This window comes from Myotis daubentonii, chromosome 12, assembly GCF_963259705.1.
Source record: "Myotis daubentonii chromosome 12, mMyoDau2.1, whole genome shotgun sequence".
Lineage (NCBI taxonomy): Eukaryota > Metazoa > Chordata > Mammalia > Chiroptera > Vespertilionidae > Myotis > Myotis daubentonii.
Window position 1 is genome coordinate 67291572 of NC_081851.1, and position 22181 is coordinate 67313752.

Below are 22181 nucleotides of genomic sequence, written 5' to 3' on the forward strand. Positions count from 1 at the left end.
GGTACATGCCCTTGACCAGAATCGAACCTGGGACCTTTCAGTCCGCAGGCCGACGCTCTATCCGCTGAGCCAAACCGGTTTCGGCGAAAATAGTATTTTCAATCCAGGGTTAGGCATCAGTGGATGCAGAAGAGAGACTGTACTAATTGTCTACAGTTGACTGGAAGCCTTACCAATAACCAATAGTCAGTTAACACATCTTGTATATTATTATCTATTATATACTATATTATTAAAGTAAGTCAGAGGTAAAAAATGTTAAGAAAATTGTAAGGATAATACATTTACTATATTTCTTGAAAGAAAAAGGCACATGTAAGTAGACCCATGCAGTTCAATCCTGCACTAAGGGTCAACTAGTTTATTTAATATAAAAATAGCCAGTTTGACTCAGTGGATAGAGCGTCAGCCTGCGGACTGAAGGGTCCCGGATTTGATTCCGGTCAAGGGCACGTACCTTGGTTGCAGGCTCCTCCCTGGCACGGGCCCTTGCAGGAAGCAACCAATGTTTCTCTCACATCGATGTTTCTGTCTTTCCCTCTCTCTTCCACTCTCCCTAAAAAATTCAATGGGAAAATATCTCTGGCAAGGATTAACAACAACAAAAAAACAAAGTGCAGTACATTCAGATAGAACTGGATTCCCATATTGCTGTTTTTCTTGTTGCTGTTTTACCTTGCAACTGTGACTTTTCTTTTTTTAAAATATATTTTTATTTCAGAGAGGAAGTGTGAGATAGAAACATCAATGATGAGAGAGAATCATTGATCAGCTGCTTCCTGCACACCCCACACTGGGGATCGAGTCCACACCCTGGACATGTGCCCTGACTAGGAATCGAACTGACCTCCTGGTTCATAGGTGGATGCTCAACCTACTGAGCCATGCCGGCAGGGTGCAACTGTGACTTTTCTGAGTTTGTGTCTTCAGCAGTAAAATGAGTATCATAGTGCCACTCGAAGATTTTGGGGGAACAGGTCAGGTGTTAAAAGAGGCTACCTTTATAAAATGCCTAGCACATGATTAGTGATGGTGATGTACCTAAATTTGTAAAGAATGCCTCATCTATCCCCCCCCCCCAGCCTTGTCAAAAGAAAAATATTATGTTCTTAATAAATGTCATAAACATGTTTATATAAAACTTGTTTTCTGTACATTTTGTTTTGAGGAAAGGATTTTAACATTTTACCTGAAAAAATGAGAAGTTACTTGCTTGTGTTTGAAAGAGGGAAGCATTGGTAAGCACCTATTGCTAAGTTTTAGCATAAAAGCCTGGAGCAGAGCATCAGTTCTTTGTGTCTCTTCTGGAGAAAGCTGAATTGAACCACAAACTGTTAGGTGATTCCAGCCACCTTCATGTTGATAGGAGGAAGAAAATGACGTCACTACAGGGAATCAGCAGCGCTAAGGCATCGAGAGACTGATCACTGCTCCTGATAACATTGTTACCCTTAAACCACCCCCCCCTTACCCCCCCTTTCCCAAATACTCCCTTATTAAGCCTTTTTAGGGAAAATGAATGTAAATGTTTAAGGATGATAAATAATTTTTCTTTGTACTGTCTACTCTCTGTCATCCTGAAACAAAAGGTCTTAAATTTTTCAAATCAATACTCTGAATAAAACAGTTGATGAGTAAATACTTGTTCCTTCCTGTATATGAATCGTGTATCCTAAACCAGGGCTTTATGGCTTTCATCAAGGGAGAGGGTGAGCCCTCGCTGGTTTGGCTTAGTGGATAGAGTGCCCATGGACTGAAGGGTCCTGGGTTCAATTCCAGTCAAGGGTACATACCTCAGTTGCAGGCTCAATCCCCAGCCCTAGTCGGGATGCATGTGAGAGACAACCAATTGATGTGTCTCTCTCACGTCTATGTTTCTCTCTATCTCCCTTTCTCCCCCTCCCTTCCATTCTCTCTAAAACTCAATGGAAAAATATCCTCAGGTGAGGATTTAAAAAAAGGGGGAGAGGGGGAATGGGTGAATGCACAGTTCTATTTATTCTGTTTACAAATCCCCTAACCGCACTTTTTAAAAATATATATTTATTGATTTCAAAGAGGAAGGGAGAGGGAGAGAGGGGGAGAAACATCAACGAAGAGAGAGAATCATTGATTAGCTGCCTCCTGCACACATCACACTGGGGAATGAGTCTGTAACACAGGCATGTGCCCTTGACCGGAATTGAACCTAGGACCCTTCAGTCCGCAGGCCGACACTCTATCCACTGAACCAAACTGGCTAGGGCCTAACCACACTTTTCATCCACAATCCCTCAAAGACCTGCTTTTTGTTTTTTTCAGAGCAAGGTGGCAGGTAGAACCCTATTCCCTGGCTGCATTCTGATTTCCTGTTGAGATATCAAAGCCTAAAATATAGTGAATGCTACTGTCCTTGAAACTACAGGAGCTAATTTGTATAAAATATAATGCTTCTGTAAATATCTGTTCAAATGCTGGTTGGTATTCTCTTCCAGTTCACTCCATATAAACTTTCATCAGGGACTTGGTTCTTAATGCTTTCACTACTTCCTTAGTCCATAGCTGTGCTTGTGTGGCACCTTATTTTTGCCACAAAGGCAGGATTTCATCAAAAGGGGCAGTAAAGCATAATAGTTAGGAATTCAGGCGCTAGTCTAGAGTCCTTCCTGGGTTCAAATGTCGCTCCACCATCTTGGGCAAATTGTTTAATCCCTCTAAACCTCAGTTTCTTTATCTGTAAAGTGGAGATAATAGTATTTACCTTAGGTTTGGCTGTGAATAATAAATAAGATTATGGTATAAAATGCTTAACACAAAATGTTGCCTGGAACATTTTAAACATCTAGTAAATCTTACCTATTATAAGGATCAAAGAGTGTAGGTAAAAGGAGTTAGGAAGTAGGGGAGGGATGCTAGAAGGAAATTCTTATTATTTCCTATAGTAGACCCTACTTACCTTCAAATATGAGTGAACCAATAAAAATTATGCTTGGAAGTGTTGTGAGGCAATAGACTACATATTCCATGAGTCAAATTTGTGTAGTGATTACTAAGACCAGGAAATGAAACAATGAGACATGACCCCTACCTTCTTAAGAGTCTAGTTTCTCTTTAAGTGAAACTTCAGTGGCCACTGTTAATCTCATAAAGATGTGGTAAAAATAAATAGGTGAAATTCTGAAATAATGTGGGTCTCACATAAGAAATCTATCAGTCCTGTCTTCAGATGGGTGAAAATGTGGAAGAAAGGCTCTATAAGTAAGAAAGATTTCTGCTTGAATACTATTCTGATTGTTTCAAATTGAGAAATATCAGAGAAATACTATACTTTTATAAATTTAAGTAAAAATTGTGTGATTGACTAAAAGTATTTCTAGTTTGTAAGATTTTCTAATATAAAACACCATTGTTCAAAGCTACTTAAATCCCAACAACAATGAAATATGCAAATAAATATGGTACTTGTATCATGTCATGATTTAAAATCAGGTTTTCAGTGTATAGTATTCCAAAGCTACAGTAATCAAAATGGTATTGGTATTGGCATAAAAACAGACACATAGATCAATGGAACAGCATAGAAAGCCCAGAAATAAACTCACACAACTATGGTCAATTAATTTACAACAAAGAAGCCAAGAATGTATTTGTAATTGGGAAAGGATAACGGTGTTGGAAACACTACAAAAGACTTAAACTAGACCACTACTTATACCATGCACAAAAATCTGCTAGCAAAAAGTCCAGGAAGCACAGAGTCTCAAATAAGATGAACCCAAAGAGGTACACACCAAGATGTCGTAATTAAAATGCCAAAGAGTAAAGACAAAGAGAATCTTAAAAGCAGCAAGAGAAAAGAGTTGGTTACCTACAAGGAAGCACTCATACTATTGTAAGCTGACTTCTCAACAGAAACTTTGCAGGTCAGAAGGGAGTGGCAAGAAATATAAATTGAATCTAAAAATCAAAATAAACAACAAGGAATTTAATGAACAAAATAAACTGATAAATAAAATAGAACCAGCCCAGCTGGTTTGGCTCAGTGGTTGAGTGTCAACCCATGAATCAAGAGGTTATCAGTTCGATTCCAGGTCAGGGCACATGCCCAGGTTGCATGCTTGATCCCCAATAGGGGTTGTGTAGGAGGCAGCCAATCAATGTGTTTTTCTTTCATAGATGTTTCTATCTATTCTTCTCCCTTCCTCTCTCTCAAATCAATAAAAACATATTTTAAAAAATAAATTTAAATTAAAATAAAATAGAACCAGAGGCATGGAAACATGGAACAGACTGATGAATCTCAGAGGGAAGGGAGGGTGGGTGAGAAGAGATTAACCAAAGAACTTATATGCATACATGCATTACCCATAGACACGGACAGTAAATACGGTGGTGGAGGCCTGGGGTGGGGTGGGATCCGGGTGGAGGGGGACAACAGAGGTAAAGAAAGGGGGGGACATCTGTAATACTCTCAACAATAAAGGTTGTTTTTTTAAAAAAATAGAACTACTATATGATCCAACAATATCACTGAAGGAAATAAAAACACTATCTCAAAAAGACATCTGCACCCCCATGTTTATTGCCATATTATTTAACAATCTTAGTGTCCACCGACAGATGAATAGCTTTTAAAAATGTGGTATGTGTATACAATGGAATATTATTCAGTCGGAAAAAAGGAAATCCTAACATTTTTGACAACATAGATGAACCTTGAGGGCATGATGCTAAGTAAAATAGAGAAAAATAAATAATGTATGATCTCACTTATATGTAGAATCTAAAATAAAATAAAAAATCAAACTCATAGATACATAGTACCTATTGGTGGTTTCAAAAGGCAGGAATTAGGGGGATAGGCAAAATGAATGAATGTGGACAAAAGGTACAAATTTCTAGTTATAAGATAAGTAAGTCCTGGGTATGTAATATACAGCATGGTGAATACAGTTAACAGTACTGTATTGTATATTTGGAAGTTGCTAAGAGAATAGATCTTCAAAGTTCTCATCACAAGGAAAGAACTGTAACTATGTAGGTGATGAATGTTAACTTATTGTGGCGATCATTTTGCAATATATACATATCAAATTATATTGTACACCTAAAACTAATACAATGTTATGTATCAATTATATCTCAATTTAAAAAAGTGTATAGAAAATAAGAAGGGGTAAGACAAAGGGCTTCTGTGTTTTTCAACCTTGTAGCATAGTGGTATTAAACTTAAAAGAAAAAAGTATGGAAGAAAACCAATAGTTAATCACTGATAAAACTAGATGATGAGATTACAAGTAAATTTATTTTCCTTTTAAAATTTGTTTTGAATAAACATTTCAAGTGCTCTTAAAATATTTGAGACCCAGGGTGATTAGGTTTCACTTTAACATAAATCACATTAAAAATCTTTTAGTTTAGGTAAGCTACCAACAAAAACAGTAACACAGACAAAAAGTAAATGAAAAGCAGACAAGTTTCAATACTAATTTAACTCATATTGTTGTAGACTATGTTATGTATCCCTGTCTGTAGGTCAACAACTTGAATTAATAACTTGCATAAATCTAATTCTGACATATCACTAAATCATACCTTGAGGATAGCTATAAGCTTGAGAAGGATCAACTATCTTGCTCATTGAGTTGTGTGATTCCTGAGAATGTTTTTCCATCACCTCTACTGTATCACTGGATAAAGATGATGATGAAGACAATCCCAGTCTAACATATCTTCCTTTTTTACCACAGAGTGAACAATCTACCGGTGTGGCACTAGGTCCCCGGGGAAGTTGAACTTCATCTCTGTTGTAGTTTCTAACAGCTCCACTGTGATGCACAGAGCGTTCTCGTTGCCATATATAATGGGTTGGAGCAATGGCCATAACCTATAGTGGAAAGCTTTCTTTTAGAATTTTACTACGTTTTTTAGATTTAGTAAAACTAAGCACAAAAAATATAACTTAAGAACAGCTATCTCTAGCCCAGCTGGCGTGGCTCAGTGGTTGAGCGTCAACCTATGAACCAGGAGGTCATGGTTCAATTCCCAGTTAGGGCACATGCCCAGGTTATGGGCTTGATTCCCAGTGTTGATCCTCTCTCATCTTGATGTTTTCATCTCTCTCTCCCTCTCACTTCCTCTCTGGAAAAAAGGGAAGGGGAAGGGGAAGGGGAAAAAGAACAGCTATTTTTAAAACTAGATTTAAAAATCTAAGTTACCAATCTTGAAAAAAAAAAAAAGCATCTCCAGATACCACAGTATTTACCTATAAAGTGATTCATTGCTTGAACCCATGACAATAATTTAAATTATTTCAAATAGGAAACAGGACTGAAGCAACCTTCTAGGTTTTTCAATTCTGAATATTTTAAGTTTGTGAAAAACAATACAGTTATCCCAAAACAATTATTAGCTTTGGAATATACTGGGCTGAGAAGAATATGTTTAATTGAGGTTTCCAACTATGTATGTTAGGTAATCTTAAAATGTTTGCAATTATGGCAAGGGATATGGTAAGAACAAAGGTAAGTTACTTAACCTTTCTGTTCCTCAGTTTCCTCATCTGTAACATGAAGAGAATGTGTCTATTATAGAGGGTTGTGAGGATTACATGAATTATTTATGAAGCAATTAAGACTCCTCACTACATTATCAGTCACTGTTGTCTAAGGTTTGTTAGATAAAACACTGCCTTTAGAGTCAGTTTTAGTTTCTTATCCTGGTTCTGCCACTTGCTAGCTGTATGAAACTGGTCAAGTTACTTAACCTTTCTGAGGTTCAATTTGTTTATATCTCAAATGGGGATAGTATTCTACCTCAGGGTTGTTCTGATGGTTAGATGTGTGTAAAATCTGTATCACATTATAAGCAACTGGAAAATGGTAGCTACTAGTATTTAAGAAGTCAAACTAGGGAAGTGTACCTATATGCTGACCTCATATGGAATTCTATGTTTAGCTTTTTGAGGAACACCCAGACTGTTTACCAAAGCAACAACACTGTTTACATTCCCAAAAGAAGTGTATGAAGGTTTGAATTTCTAAGTTATCTCTGAATCCTTGAATTTTCCCCAACATTCAACAATCCTCCTATTTTAATCTACAAATATGCATACTTGCTAAATCTTTATCTCATTAATAAATATAACTAACATGGTTAGTTCTGGGCAGAGTTTTATGATATGCCCCTAAAGTTCTCCTTAGGTTTGACACTAATCCATTGTCTCTTTTGGCCTATAGTCCATTTAACTGGATATAACTTCATTTAATTATAGCATTATCTCGCTCACATTTATCAGAGTTTTCTTTTTTTTAAAAATATATTTTTATTGATTTTTTAGAGAGGAAGGGAGAGGGAGAGATAGAAACATCAATGATGAGAGAGAATCATTGATCGGCTGCCTCCTGCATGCCCCCTACTGGGGATGGTGCCCCCAACCTAGGCATGTGCCCTTGGCCAGAATTGAACCTGGGACCCTTCAGTCCGCAGGCCAACGCTCTTACCTACTGAGCCAAACCAGCCAGGGCTAGCTAAGTTTTCTTAATTAATATTGGCTTACAGTGATCACTGATTTAATTTAATTTTCTTCTTTAGAATTTTTCTTTAGTTTAAGCCTTAATTTTCTTTATTGAAAACCAGAACATTAAATAAAATAACCAATCTTTTAACTTTTAGTGTCTTTCTGCTTTATCTTAATAAAATCTGGCATCAAGGAAACTTTATGTATTCTATGTGAAAAAAAGTTATGGTTTTTAAACATTTAAATTTATATAAATTTTATATCATGCAATTCACATTTAAATCTTTGGACTTGGAATTTCATATATTTTATTTAATGAAATTATTATTCAACTCCAATGATATTACCATAAGATATTTTGAAATATGCACACTTATCCTTTTCCAATATTGGTGATCTTTTAGACAAGAGAAACAAACTAAAATAAAAATCCTACAGAAACAGACTGCTCTGAGAAACAGAAATCACAATTTTAAATTCTTATGGTATAAAATTAAAACATCAACAATGCAATACACAAGTTGTATTCATGGTAACCAAGGTTAATGATCTACCCTTATATATTCAAAAAAATAAAATGTTAGAAGCACATTAAAAAACAAGGAAAATTATATGAACAAAAGACAGAGATTACACATATAAAGTATTTTAAAATCTTACCTCTTCACAGCATCGCCTGCTTACAATAGCCCTATAGTCAATTCTATCCCAGAGTTGGTCTCTTAATTTTAAGAAATTAGGGAACAATTTTCTCCAGTTTTTCCCTAAAGCCCATGGAAAAATTTCATATTTGGATTCTTCTTCATCTTCCTCAACTGTATTAGCCAGATACCTAACAAAGAAGACCAATGACTCAAAGAAAGAAGTATGTATAGGACAGGAATGGGCAGTTCACAAAAAAGTACAAAGCACTATAAACACATAAAAGATGTTCAATCTTACTATAATTAAAAAAATAAAAATAGAGATAACAGTGAATTTTACCTTAATGAGTTCTGAATATTTGTGAACTCTCTTTTGTGTGCGTATTTGTGTATTCCTATAAATCTTGAGCTTTGTTCTGGGATGCAGTTACTTGGAAACATTCTGATCCTTTCAGGTTATGCTTTTGGTAGATCTGGAGCAATGTTCAGTCTGGGGCTAATTATTCTCTACTAGTGATGCAACACCTTCCTGAATAATCTACATAATATCCTGTCAATTATGAGTTTTCTCAGTCTGGCTAGTGGGAACAGACACTATTTCCAGTCCTGGATAAATTTTAGGCGTTGTTCCCCTCTAATTCTTTCTGATGGCCTTTTGTGGCAATCAGGTAGTTTCTTATGCACAAATGAAAATCAATATCCTGTCAAATGCCTGAGAGGGATCAGGCATACAAAGAAGCAGAACACAATCCAATCAATCAATCAAAACTGACATACTAGTACATGGTAAAAGTAACAGATAAGAACATTAAAACAGTTATAACTATTCCAGATGTTAAAAAAGTTAAGACACCCTTTTAGAGATGAAAACTATGTGTAAATGAAAAATACACTGAGTGGAATTAATAGCAGATTAAATATTGCAGCAGAAAAAACTTGTGCATTGAAGACATAACGGCATAAACTGCATAACTGCATAAACTATCCAAAATTAAACATGTAGAAAATAAACAAAAATAATAAACAGAACATCAATGAGCCACGAGACTTCGAGCAGCCTAATAAAAGTGAAATTGGAGTCCCTAAAAGGTGGCAGGTGAACAGAAAAAAATATTTGAAGAAATAAATGGCTAAAAATTTTAAAAACTTGAGGAAAATTATAAACCCACAAAGAAGCTTCTTGAAGCCCAAAGCACCAAGGCACATCATAATCAAATTGCTCAAAACCAATGATAAAGAGAAACTCTTAAAAGCAGCTGGGGGGGAAATGTAAGTTGAATAACACAGAAAAAGAGATAAGAATGGAGCAGATTTCCCATTGGAAACAATGCAAGCCCCATAGACGTCTTTCCAAGAAAAATGGGCAACTTACAATAAGAAAATTACAAAGCACTTAAGGTACCATGAGCAGAAACAGACCCTGAAGTCTGAAGATACTAGAATCAATAGATATACATCAGAAGAAAAAAAAGAGAGAGAGAGAGACCTCAAAAGCAGTTAGAAAGAAGGAAAATGATCCTAGGTGAGAGGTTTGAGATGCAAGGACTAGGAGGCAAAGGTATAAATATGAGGGTAAATATAAACAAATGTTGAATGCATAAAACAATAATACTTTTTGGACATCAGACAAAACTACAGAATTGTAAAAAAAGAGTTAAATGGATAATTGTTGGATAATTGGAGTTAAAATGCTCAAGGTTGTGTGATTAAAAATAACTTGTGTAATTGCTAAAAGAATAGATATAAATTGCATAGTTCCTAAACAAGTAGAAGTAAAAAAGGTGTCAAAAATAATTTAAAAATCTCAAATCAAAAAAGATAAAAATGGAGGGGACAGAAGAAACAGAATAAATGGAACATATAGAAAGTACACAAGATGGTAGAAAAAAATCCAAATATATAAGCAACAATAGAATATTATTATTCTGTAGTGAGGACGAACTATATAGCTACATATACCATGTGCTATTTAAAAGATCACTTTTAAAATAAAGTTTTTATTTATTTTAGAGGGAGAGAGAGAGGGAGAGAGTGGGTTTCTAGATGAGAGGGAAACATTGATCAGCTGCCTCCTGCACACCCCCTACTGGGGATCAAGCCGGAAACTGGGAATCCAACCAGTGATCTCTCACTGCATGGAAAGATGCTCAATCTACTGAGACATACTGGCCAGGCCCATTTGCTATTTTTGTACATATTTCGCATTAAAAAAATTTTTAAAGGTACAGAAGTGTAGCATATACTTCATGTAATATATACATTGCTTCACATATAAAAAATTATTTCTAGACAGATACACATGAAACAGTTGTCCTTGAGGAAGGAGACCAAGGTCTTGAGATAGAAGACTTACTTTTAATTGTATACCCTCTTACGTACCTTTTAAAAAATATATACTTTTATTTATTTCAGAAAGGGAGGGAGAGGGAAAGACAGAAAAATCAATGGTGAGAGAGAATCACTGATCAGCTGCTTCCCACACGCCCTACACTTCGGATCAAGCCAGCAACCCAGGCATGTGCTCGACTGGGAACTGAACTGTGACCTCCTAGTTCATAGGTCGATGCTCAACCACTTAGCCACACTGGCCAGGGTCCCTTATGTATTTTTTAAAACCATGTGCATATTCATATTTAGTTACATTAATATAAAATGAGTACCTACATATTATCTATCCTTCCTTAAAATAATTGTACATATTTTAGTATTACCTTGTTAAAACCATTCAGTTATGTGAATCAAATCCTGTCCTCTGTAAAATTATGTAATTTCTTACTTTTAGTATCCCTGAGAGTTCTTAGTAAAGGGTAGACAGAGTGGGAGATCAGTTCCTTTCATGCTTGCTAAGTGAAACATAAAAAATCTATAATGTACCATGATATCAGACATCATGATTCTACTCTAGATTAACAATTTTTCAGTCTCAACGTGATGAAATATCTGAATTGTATACATATAAGTACCCTTGTAATTTGAAATAGTTAATATTTTCTTGGAGCAGAGTCCATTTTTTTGCATAATAATTAATTGTGTTTATTCAAATAAAGAATTAAGAACCTTTTATATGTTAGCCACTAAAGGATGCAAGAAAAGGTTAAGTACATGCTCCTTGCCCTTATGCCTACAGTCAAGTAGAAGAGGTAACTGAGTATGAAAAAGGAACTGTAAAAGAGATTGGAAGAATGATAATTGAAGTTCAATGTTATAAGGATATATAGAAAGGAAAAGAACTTGAGTTAGAACTATGGCTAAGTGAGAAACTATGGAGAATTATTGAGTCAGGCTGTACAAAAGTATGATTATATATAAAATGAAAATTACAGTTCATGTTATTTTTAATATACAACATGCAATGCAACCTCACAGACTACTACATAGTATAAGTTGACACATCACTTTACTGTTAATAACTTTACCAAAAAAGTCAAATAAATCCAATTTTAGGCAGCTAGTATGATTTAAACTAAAGCTTCTTTTGGTTTGTTGCTAATCTTCAGACGAGAAAAAAACTAAAAAAACAGATATTGCATCAACATACAAATATAATACAATACTAAACATTGTAAATACAATGTAAACAGCATTATAGCTAGTGGTCAATGGCTGAATTTGGCCATTGGCAAGTCACAGATGAATTTGTGCCCCAGCTCTGCCACTTACTAACTTGTGATCTTGAAAAGTACTTAATCTAAGCCTTAATTTCTCTATCTGTAAAATGGGGATAATTAAAAAGTGTATATCATCGGAAGATTAAGTGAACTTATAAAAAATATTTTGTGGTGCATTGCACTTAATACTCAGTATTAGCTAATACTATTATATTCCCCCAACTTAGCAATCATCACCAAATTTCATATTGAATTAATTTTTCCCATGTATAGGAAAATGTGTCTCCTGAATGCATGCAGAAATAAATTTCTTTGATTCTGAATTAAGCAGACTTTGAGTAAAAACTTATCCTATAATGCTAACAGTTGTTTTGGTATTCAACTTAAATATTTTAATTTGTACTTCCCTAGTTAAGTACTTAAAATTATATTCATACATTTCTAACTGCAGCACTATATCCAGGTACTAGGTATAAAAGGTTTTGAGATAGAGATACATATTCTTATAAGTACCGTGCGCTAACCGATTGCGCTACTGGAGAGATACATATTAATTTACACAGATTCTAGCAGAATTTTGACCCATGGATTAGAAAGCCATGTCATTAAAACCATTTACTAGATCACAAAGCTAGTATAAACTGACTACTATAAAGTCAGTGGAAGAAATTGGAAACAATATGCCTTGGTTAAAGTACAGTGTGTTAAGTATTGAGTGGATACTATAGGTATCAGATATGACTAACACTTAGGTTACAGACAGAAATCCACGAGTATGTCTAGAGCATTTTCTGCAAGCTGTTGAATGTAAAAGAGCAATGATGATAATGATTTTTACTATATATTAACTGGAAATATATATATATGTACACACACACACACATATTTATTCTGGCTTTAAAAAACCTAAGGACAAAAGAGGATAATTTGGGACAATTTATATGAAACACTGAAAAATGTACAAGTACAAATTCAAGTGGAATAATAAATCTTAGGCATAAAGCAGGATAAGATCAGTGAAAAGAACATATCCTATTAAAGTAAAAAATGTGGCCGAAACCGGTTTGGCTCAGTGGATAGAGCGTCGGCCTGTGGACTGAGAGGTCCCAGGTTCGGTTCCGGTTAAGGGCATGTACCTGGGTTGCGGGCATATCCCCAGTAGGAGATGTGCAGGAGGCAGCTGATCGATGATTCTCTCTCATCGATGTTTCTAACTCTCTATCTCTCTCCCTTCCTCTCTGTAAAAAATCAATAAAATATATTTTAAAAAAAAGAAAATAAAAAAAAAATAAAGTAAAAAATGTGTAACTTTTATACCAGAAGACTTATTCAAAGATATACATCAGGTTTTAAACAGCCTTTGTTTGAAATAAAGTATCATATATATTATAAATAATTACCACAAAAATCACAGTAGAAAGCATACTTACAGAGCAATAAAGAAATTTATCCTGGTATGCTCATTTATAGTAAATTTAGCCCTCTTGAAATAAACAAAGGTCATAGCCAAAAGATACTATAGGAAAAAAAGTTAAAAGTTAATACGAATGTTGTGTTTTCATAAGTAAAACTGCTTTAAATCAGTTACCTTTAAGATGACTAACAAGCTAAAACAATAAAGCATTATTTATCCTTATTACAGAATCACCTATTCAGGTCCTTATTTTTTGGCTCCTGTAATCCATGTAAACAGTGAGAAGTTAATTCTCAATCATTTATCATGATTAAGATTATAACTAGAATGAATTTCTAAATTTTATTGTCAATATTTTTGAACCAAAAACATAATATTTTTCTATCTTAAATATCAAACCTATAGAGAGGTGAAAATAATCATAAAATGAATAAACATATCTTCTTCACCTAGATTCACCATTTGTATGTTGCCACATTGGTTTGACGTGTTATATACACATTTCCCCCCTGAATTCTTTTAGTTATAGTCATCCATATTCACTTTCTAATAGAATCTTTTAAAAATAGCTCAATCAAAAATTAGAATAACATGGATTTATTTTCATTGAAAAAAATTTTGTATTTATTAAAAAGACATATGTCTAGCCTGGTATTAAGACACTATGCCAGGTTCTGGCTATTTCATTTAAAAACAAGTTGTAATATTGATGTATTAGATTTCCTTCTCATAAAATGCCTATTTATCCTACCTTCACAGAATTGGCCATAACGGATATTTCAAGTTTTCAATGTGATAGTGTTAAAACAGAGTGCTCCTGGTTAGTTACTTTGAAAGCACTGCCCCCTGCTGTCCAACAACTTTAATTATTATAATGCACTTAATATAATGAAGTGTAAAAGTATGCCACATGAACTGGATATTTGATATTAAGGCAGTACCGTCAACATTTAAAAGTGTTAGTGACATTGTTATTATGTTTAAAAATATGTAATTTTTTAGAGATACATCTTAAAATATTTATGGATAAAATATTAGGATGTCTGCTTTTGGGGAGAGGGATTAGAAAAAATAAGAATGGCCCACAGTTGGTGGGTTAGGCTCCTGGAGGGTCTTTGTTTTAAAATCTACCCTAAGTTGTGTATGGTTGAAATTTTCCAAAATTAAAAAACAAAACTTCTCTAATTTTATCTGTTATTTTAAACCTGAAATTTTAAAAAGTTCACACCTATAGTAACTTATTCATTCCCTTTTTTTGTTAGTTGGCACATTAAGAGTGATGTGAAGTCATGCTGAATTTTCTATGATTACATAGTGTAAGATGACATTCACGAAGCTGAAATCATTAACTGTTCAGCTAAACTGAAAAAGTATATAATAGCATGGTCCGGTCCTAAGAATGTAAGTTAGCACAATTTTTTTTAATGAAACACTGATACTTAAATAAAATGATGAGCTAATTTTACTCTGTAAGATTATTGGCATTTGTTTTATCTAAATTACCTACAAAATATTAAAATGTATAATAGACTGCCTTAGTGGAATAAATCTCAGAATATTCTTTCTCTACAGCCTGAAAAAAAGGTAATAATTCTGATCTAAACATATTAAATCTATACTGATTCTTGTTTTCAATCAAACAGATATAAGTCTAAGGTCTTTTAAATCTAATCACTAATACTACACAATTCCCCAAAATACAGAATGAATTTATAGTTTATTCTAATTTTAAAGTTAATATGCAAGGATTCCACTTTCAAGGAGCAATGCAGGCTAGTTCTTTTCCTAAACTTAATCAATAAGAAGAAAATTCTTATAAGGTTTCATGAAAGTTCTGATGGTTTAGTAATATAATAACATTGGTTAATGATTATATTATTACTGAATTTACCTTGTCTGCAATTTTACAGCAGCAGTCCATCCACAAGAAATCTTGAATTAAATCATCATCTACAACAAAAGATAGCTATGACTTGTCTTTTAAAGAGAGAATGTTTCCTTTTGAAGATTTCCTACATAAGGAGATTATAAATGATGATCTAAATTAAATTGCCTTAATATATAGCGTAGACTGGAGTGGGAATGGTAGAACTTTTTGATTTATTGAATATCCCAATAGCTCTGTCAGAAAGAGGTATTAGGTAACTCTCGATTAGCTTTTTGTTACTTTCCAAAGTCAATCTTTAACAGGTGGAAATGGAATCTGATACAGAACTCAGTCTTTAAAAAATGACTTGCCCCACTAATGTGGCTCAGTTGGTTGAGCATCCTCCCATGCACCAATAGGTCTCTGGTTTGATTCCCTGTCAGGGCACAGGCCCAGATTTCTGACTCAATCCCTAGGGGATGTGCAGGAGGCAGGTGATCAATGTTTTGCTTTCATATCAATGTTTTTCTCTCTCTCTCTTCCTAAAAATCAATAAAAGAATCTTTAAAAAAAACAAAAAAACACTGTCTCATGATCTGAACAAATTCAATAGCTCAGTTATAGCACTGAAGAAAATCTTGAAGCAGGGTTGTTGGCTTGGCTGAGATTTTATGTAGTATTTTACTTTAGGTCAAAGAAAACTCATGCTATGAACTTGAAATGCCCAATATTTATATTTGACACTTGTATTTAAGTAGTCTAGAAGTGAGATGAGTTAGAATTTCTAATCCAAAAGAATCAAAATCCAACATTTTAAAAAAGACTAATTAAAATAGGCTTGGTTGGAAATGAGAAATCTGACAGAAAATAAGAGCATCCTCTGATTATTATGAAAATGATAAAATAGATCTTTACATTCTCTCACTTTTAAGTACTCTCTAATTATAATATTTTAAACCTACCAAATAATTTAAAGAAAGCAGTCATTTCCTGACGCTGTATAACTAGACAGGGTCCTTTGGGGCGTTTAGACTTGTTGCTATTCTGTGCATTTTTTTCAGATGTTGGCCAACTATCTTTAAAAATAGGACGCTTCAGGTTAATAGGTTTTTTCGGCTGATGTGATCTACTTGACCCAGATTTTACATGAACAGTAACAGAAGGTGGTGTCTCACAACACAGCTGATTATGCCTCATTTTGCTTTCCCAAGAGTCCTGTAAAAATAAAACATATAATTATTTATCACACTCTTATTCATTTCTATATGAAAACAATTAACTGGATGATACCACCATATGCAGTGATGTGAGGCATTATTGAACTTGCTACTAAATTGTTGTGACAGCGACTCATATGAGAAAGTGCTTTTAGAATTCAGTGCTGAGAAATGCTACACTTCCTTTGGTTAATTGATATACCTTCTCTTCCCAAGAAATAAGATCCTGTATACTGTTTTGCTTTGACTACAAGGGAACTCAAAACCAATTTTGAAAGTTAATTAAAGAAACTATACTAACTTTATAATCTATTTGTGATACTCTTTTTTCCTGATAACATTTTGCTTGCATTGACATAGTTTTATCATGATTATATGACACCTCGAATTTTTTATAGAACAAGGCAAACAATTCCTAGAAATTAATTATAATCAATATTAAGTATTATATTAAAAAGTAATCCACACGCAAAAAAACATTTTCTTACTAGTAAATTTCTTAATATGTTACAAAATTTACTTACTCAAGAGCATTTATTGGTATTTATTAAAGTTAAAAATAATTCTAGCAGAGATGCGTGGTATATGTATTTTGAGGAATTCTCATAAACTGATCATTTTTTTATACTTGAGTGTACTATATGAGCATGCTATTTGAGTAGCTGATTATAAGTGTAAATGAACATATAGTGCTATAATCTAATACAATTTGAAACAATGTTCATCCATCCATATTTAACTGTATGTATAATCTCTATCATGTTTGGTGGTAATGTTACTACAGTTAGTATTACTTTTGTGGTCAAAAAATTTGTAGGGTATAAAAGGAGGTATAAATAGCCAAAGTAGGAAACTACTCCAAGACCCTAATTAAAAGCTCTGAATACATACTCAAAGGGACCCAAGCAGCCATGCCTTCTTGGGTGTTCCAGGAGTTAGGCACAGCTTCTCCTACCTGACCCTCAGAAACTTCCCTGCTAAAGGAAAATAAGATTGGACTTAGTGGGCTAAATCAATGCTGTCCAATATAATGTGAGCCACATGTGTAATTTATATATGTGTATATATATATACACACACACATATGTATCTGTATGTATATATATAAATTTAACTTTATTTTTATTGTGTAATTTTATATTTTAATGTCACATTTAAAAAGTGCAAATAAACAAGTTAATTTAATAACATGTTTTATGTAACCTAGTATATAAAAAATACATTTTTAACATGTAATCAATATTTTACTTTTTCATACTAAATTTGAAATCTGGTATATATTTACACTTACAGTATATCTCGATTTGGATGTTAAATTTCCAACAGTTAAAGTGAAATGTAGTCCTACCAATACAATCAAGTAATCTGCAAGGAAAAACATATTTCACACTCATTCAGTACTTAATTTAAAATGAAATAAAAGGAAAATTCAATTCTTCAGTTGCATTCATCACATTTCAAGTTGCTCTATAGCCACATGTGGCTAGTGGCTACCATATTAGACAGTATAGGGTTAGATTATGAAGAACTAGTCAGAGGAAATTATATTAAATTGATTCTATAATTGTTTCTCTTTCCTTTTCCTTTGGGGGTAGAACGACCCTTTCACAGGGGTCGCCTAAGACCATCAGAAAACACATATATAATTACATATTGTTTTTGTGATTAATCACATGCGTTATGTTCAATTTATAAAAATGAAAATACATCCTGCATATCAGATATTTACATTACGATTCACAACAGTAGCAAAATTACAGTTATGAAGTAGCAACGAAAATAATTTTATGGTTGGGGGTCACCACAACATGAGGAACTGTATTAAAGGGTCGCGGCATTAGGAAGGTTGAGAAACACTGCTCATCTTTCTTCCTAGGTCCAACCAAACTGAAGATGAAATGGGTGATAAATTAAGCCATGAGACTTGTGTAAGATCTTTCTTCTCCTTTCTACCCACCTCATCTGGGAGACAGTTGGGGCCTCATCTGTACCCCCTCCCCCTTACAATCTAGATTAAAAAAAAAACTGAATAGGCTTCTCAAACTGGAGTATAGAGGCTAGGCTCAGGCATGGAATGTACCAGAATATAGAATAACGGTGGTATCTCTCCCAGGAGGTAAGATTTACTCAATGTTAAGTAAGTTATATTAGTTTTGTTATATTAAAACAACCATGGATATATCATGCAATAAAATGCAATTTTCTTTCATAAAAAAGATAAATATCAAGCTCACAGCTTTACACTAAGCCACTAAATCCTGATGTATGTGTTAGGATACTTCCTATAAAATTTGAGAAAATAGACAAAGAAATGGCTGAAATTCCCCAAAGAGATATTGAGATTAATACACAAATATTGTCAGTAAAGTTATGAAGAAAGCGCTTAAGGACAGAAGCTATCAGTGCTATATTCTTGGTCAAATTACACCTTGAGGTAGTTGTAATTTTGTTCTTCATTTAGCTATACCAAAAGAATGAAGTTCTAATAAGCATGCAAGAGGAAAAGAATAAAAGACAAAAATATGGGCCATTCCTGGGAAGGACAAGAGATAGGGAAGGAGAAACTAGGAGAAACTATGCTCATAAGGCAAAATCCTTTAACAAGTTTTTACATGGACTCCACCAACATGAAGAAAATCACACCAGAATTCATACTTGAACAGAATATCTGAGATATTTTTTGGTGAAGGGGGTATCCAGACAACAGCTAATTTATAGGCATCTAAATAATTTCTTCTCTCTGCAGGTAATATACAGAGGGGTCAAACAACAGAAGCAGTAGTTTGGAGGTCCATGGGCCTCTAGGAAAACAATACCCATTGGCGATTCAGGACAGGCAGGTGAGCCTAACTGCAGCCTTAACTGAGCACATGTGCCAGGCACTGTGCCAAAGGTTTTGCATGCATTATCTCATTTAATTCTCAGAACATCTCTATAAGGTGAGTGTTGTTTTATCCTTATTTTCTAGATTAGAAGTTTGAGGCTTAGAGAAGTTAAGGAATTTGCCCATGGTCATATAATGAGTGAGTGACAAAGCTCGGACTTGAATCCAGCACTGTCTGACACAAAGCCCCGTATTCTTTAACCACTACAGAATTGTTCTAAAGATTAAATGAAATCATGTGCAAACACTTGAAACATAATAAGCAGTCCAATATTGTGTACTGTCACCTTGCCAGGAAAACATAAACCCGGCTACAAGACTACCCTTTGTAAAATTTAATTCTAGCATTTGCCGTGTGAGTGAATTATGACTTAGTGGTTAAGTAAGCCATTGCTGTAGGGAAGAAAGATGGGCTTATCATATTTTTCTCTAAAATAAAGTAACTCTCAAAAAGTAATCTTTATCAGTTGGTGAGCGCACCCTCCCGGCCGGCCGGGGTTGGGGTCCAACCCCCAGACAGTGCACATGCAAGCAGCGGCCAAGGAACGCATCCATCAGTGGAATAAACCCGTTTCCCTCTCCCGCTCTCCCCCTTTCTCTCTCTCTCTAAAGATCAAAAAATAAAAATTTAAAAATTTTTATTGAAATTGCTATAGCATTCTTCTCTATTAGAACCACAGAATCTAATTACTGAGACACACAGCGAATTTAGAAAATCTCCACAATTTTCACGTTTAAACTTTTTTTTTTCAAAGTTAATTTACCATCTAACGGTGACAGAACACTTTTGGCCCAGATGCTACAGTGTTTGTAAAATTATACGGCACAGCTGTTCCAGCAAGTCCGAATCCGGTCAGAAATCCAGCCCATGAGAGTCCAGGGGCGCGAACCACGGAAACGGAACGGAACTGAAGGAGCGACGAGGAGCAGCAGCAGCAGGAACGCGCCTCCCGGCCTCCCGTCCTCCTGCCCCCCCGCCCAACCCCAAACCCTGGCAATAACCCCAGGGAAGGGACGACAGTCAGACGAGAACTTTTAAAAAAAGAGACGGGACTCGTGCGCCCGGCAGGCAGACGGGCAGCGCTGGGGGAGGAGGCGGAGAAGCTGAGCGCGGACCGGGACGCTCCGGGCGGGCCCCTCGCTGAGGGCGGCGAGAGCAGACACCCGTGCGCGCGCTTCAGAACCCGGTGCAGGTAACTATTCAATAAAACCGCCCGCACGCCGCGCGGCTCCGTGGTCGGCGGGGACCCAGGTCCCAGAAGGTCCGGGTTCGGTCCCCCCTCCGCGCAGGTCCGGGTTCGGGCTCCACCGCCAGCGCGGGGCGGGGCGGGGCGGGCGGGAGGCAGCCGGTCGCAGGTTCTCTCACCATAGATGTTTCTCCCTCTCCCTTCCTCTCTGAAGTCAATAAAAATGTACTTTTTAAAAAGCTCCCTCCCACGAAGCATGGTTAGTGATGCGTATTTTGTCGGGTCGACGCGGGACCCGTGGGCGGGGGACGCCTGAGGGCGCTGACACCGACACCTCAGCACAGAGCGGCACCGTTACTGTATCCTTTCCACAGAAAGTGCCAGGTAGCCACATCCCACCTCAACCAGTAAGTACACTTTAAATGGAAAAACCATCCACTGGGAACAAGAGTGCAGTGTTTCCACGCGCGCTCAGGCCGGTCGTGAGGGTCTCGACTCCGACACGGGTTTATCAGGCTCCGCCATCCCGCTCCCCCACCCCTTGCTTTCCAGCTGAACCTGGTTAACGGGCCTCGAGCGGCCCGGAAATGTCCGCCGCTGCCGGCGTGTGACCGACACTCAGAGGTCACGTCTCCGGACTCGGCGCAGACGCCCCGGGAGGAGCCATGTGGGGGGTACGCCAGCGACGCAGGGCCCCCTCCAGGCGCCGCGACCCCCGCCCTCCGGAGAACGCGGGCGGCGGCCGACCCACCTGCTCAGCCGCGAGGCCGGAAACTCCCACCCCGACCACCGAGGGCGCCAGGCCCCGCTTCTTACGAGCACTGCTCGGCCCCCCCCGCCCCCCCCCCCGCCGAACCGCGAGCCGCCCGCCCGGCCGACCACCCCGCCCGGCTCCCAGCCCAGGCTGCTGGCGCTGGAAGGCACGGTGCCCTCGTCGCGGCGAGGCCACCACAGGGCCTCCCGGGAAGCGTGTGAGGAAGGGGCGTCGCCCCACCTCGCGCACGGTGGGGGTGAGGGGATGGAGGGACCAGGCACAACGAAACTGGAGTCGCCGGTGAGGCCCGGGACCAAGGTACCTGCGAAAACCTGGGGCTGGTGACAGGCCGAGCAGCGCTCTCTCTCGCAGACGCCCCGTCCCTCAGACGGTTGCTCGCCGGGCGCTCCGCCGCCGCCGGACCCTCGAGAACTCGCGCCCGTCGGAAGCGAGGCCGGCGCGGACCAATCAGCGCCCAGAGTCCGCCTTCGGGGGCGGGGCCGGCTCGAGGTGCGCCCCCCCGCGCCTGGTCGGTGCTGCCCGCGGACCTTCTGCCGTTGAGCTCGGGACCAAGCCAAACGCCACGACCCTCCCAGGGGTCCTCAGGCCCCGGGTTTAAGCGGAGCCTTCCTCTCAGGCACTCACCCAAGTGAGGCTTTACCAACAGCCATTCGTCTTCCTCGGCGAGATGGAGAGGCCCTGCTATGTTAAAGTAGTTTTATGGACAGACCCCGCCAGCGGTTCTCAACCTGTGGGTCGCGACCCCTTTGGCGGTACAACGACCCTTTCACAGGGGTCGCCTACGACCATCCTGCATATCAGATATTTCCATGACGATTCATCACAGTAGCAACATGACAGTTATGAAGTAGCAACGAAAATAATTGTATGGTTGGGTCACAACATGAGGAACTGTCTTTAAAGGGCCAGAAGGTTGAGAGCCACTTAAACTAAAGGCGTAAGAGGCGAATACCTGGGCTGATGCTGCCCCTTCTGTTAAGTCTGTTCTCAGCTGTGAATTCTCCTACAGGAGCCTTTTCTTTTTGGCCTCATCTTAGCCCTTGGTCAGGTGCCTAGGAGGTGGTCGGTGCTTACTGTTTGTTGACGG

At 37.3% G+C, this 22181-nt stretch overlaps 1 protein-coding gene across 1 annotated transcript in view; it reads right to left on the minus strand.

The window, feature by feature from the left end:
- SPDYA (speedy/RINGO cell cycle regulator family member A) overlaps positions 1 to 21485 on the minus strand; it is a 30672-nt gene extending 9187 nt beyond the window's left edge. The window contains exons 1-7 of the mRNA XM_059660224.1: positions 21396 to 21485; positions 17540 to 17613; positions 15994 to 16246; positions 15056 to 15114; positions 13181 to 13266; positions 8159 to 8330; positions 5575 to 5866 (exon numbers count right to left, since the gene is read on the minus strand). Of these exons, the coding sequence (XP_059516207.1) occupies positions 5575 to 5866; positions 8159 to 8330; positions 13181 to 13266; positions 15056 to 15114; positions 15994 to 16228 (844 nt within the window). The 5' untranslated portion in view covers positions 16229 to 16246; positions 17540 to 17613; positions 21396 to 21485. The remainder of the gene's footprint in view (positions 1 to 5574; positions 5867 to 8158; positions 8331 to 13180; positions 13267 to 15055; positions 15115 to 15993; positions 16247 to 17539; positions 17614 to 21395) is intronic.
- Between the last annotated feature and the right edge of the window lie 696 nt (positions 21486 to 22181).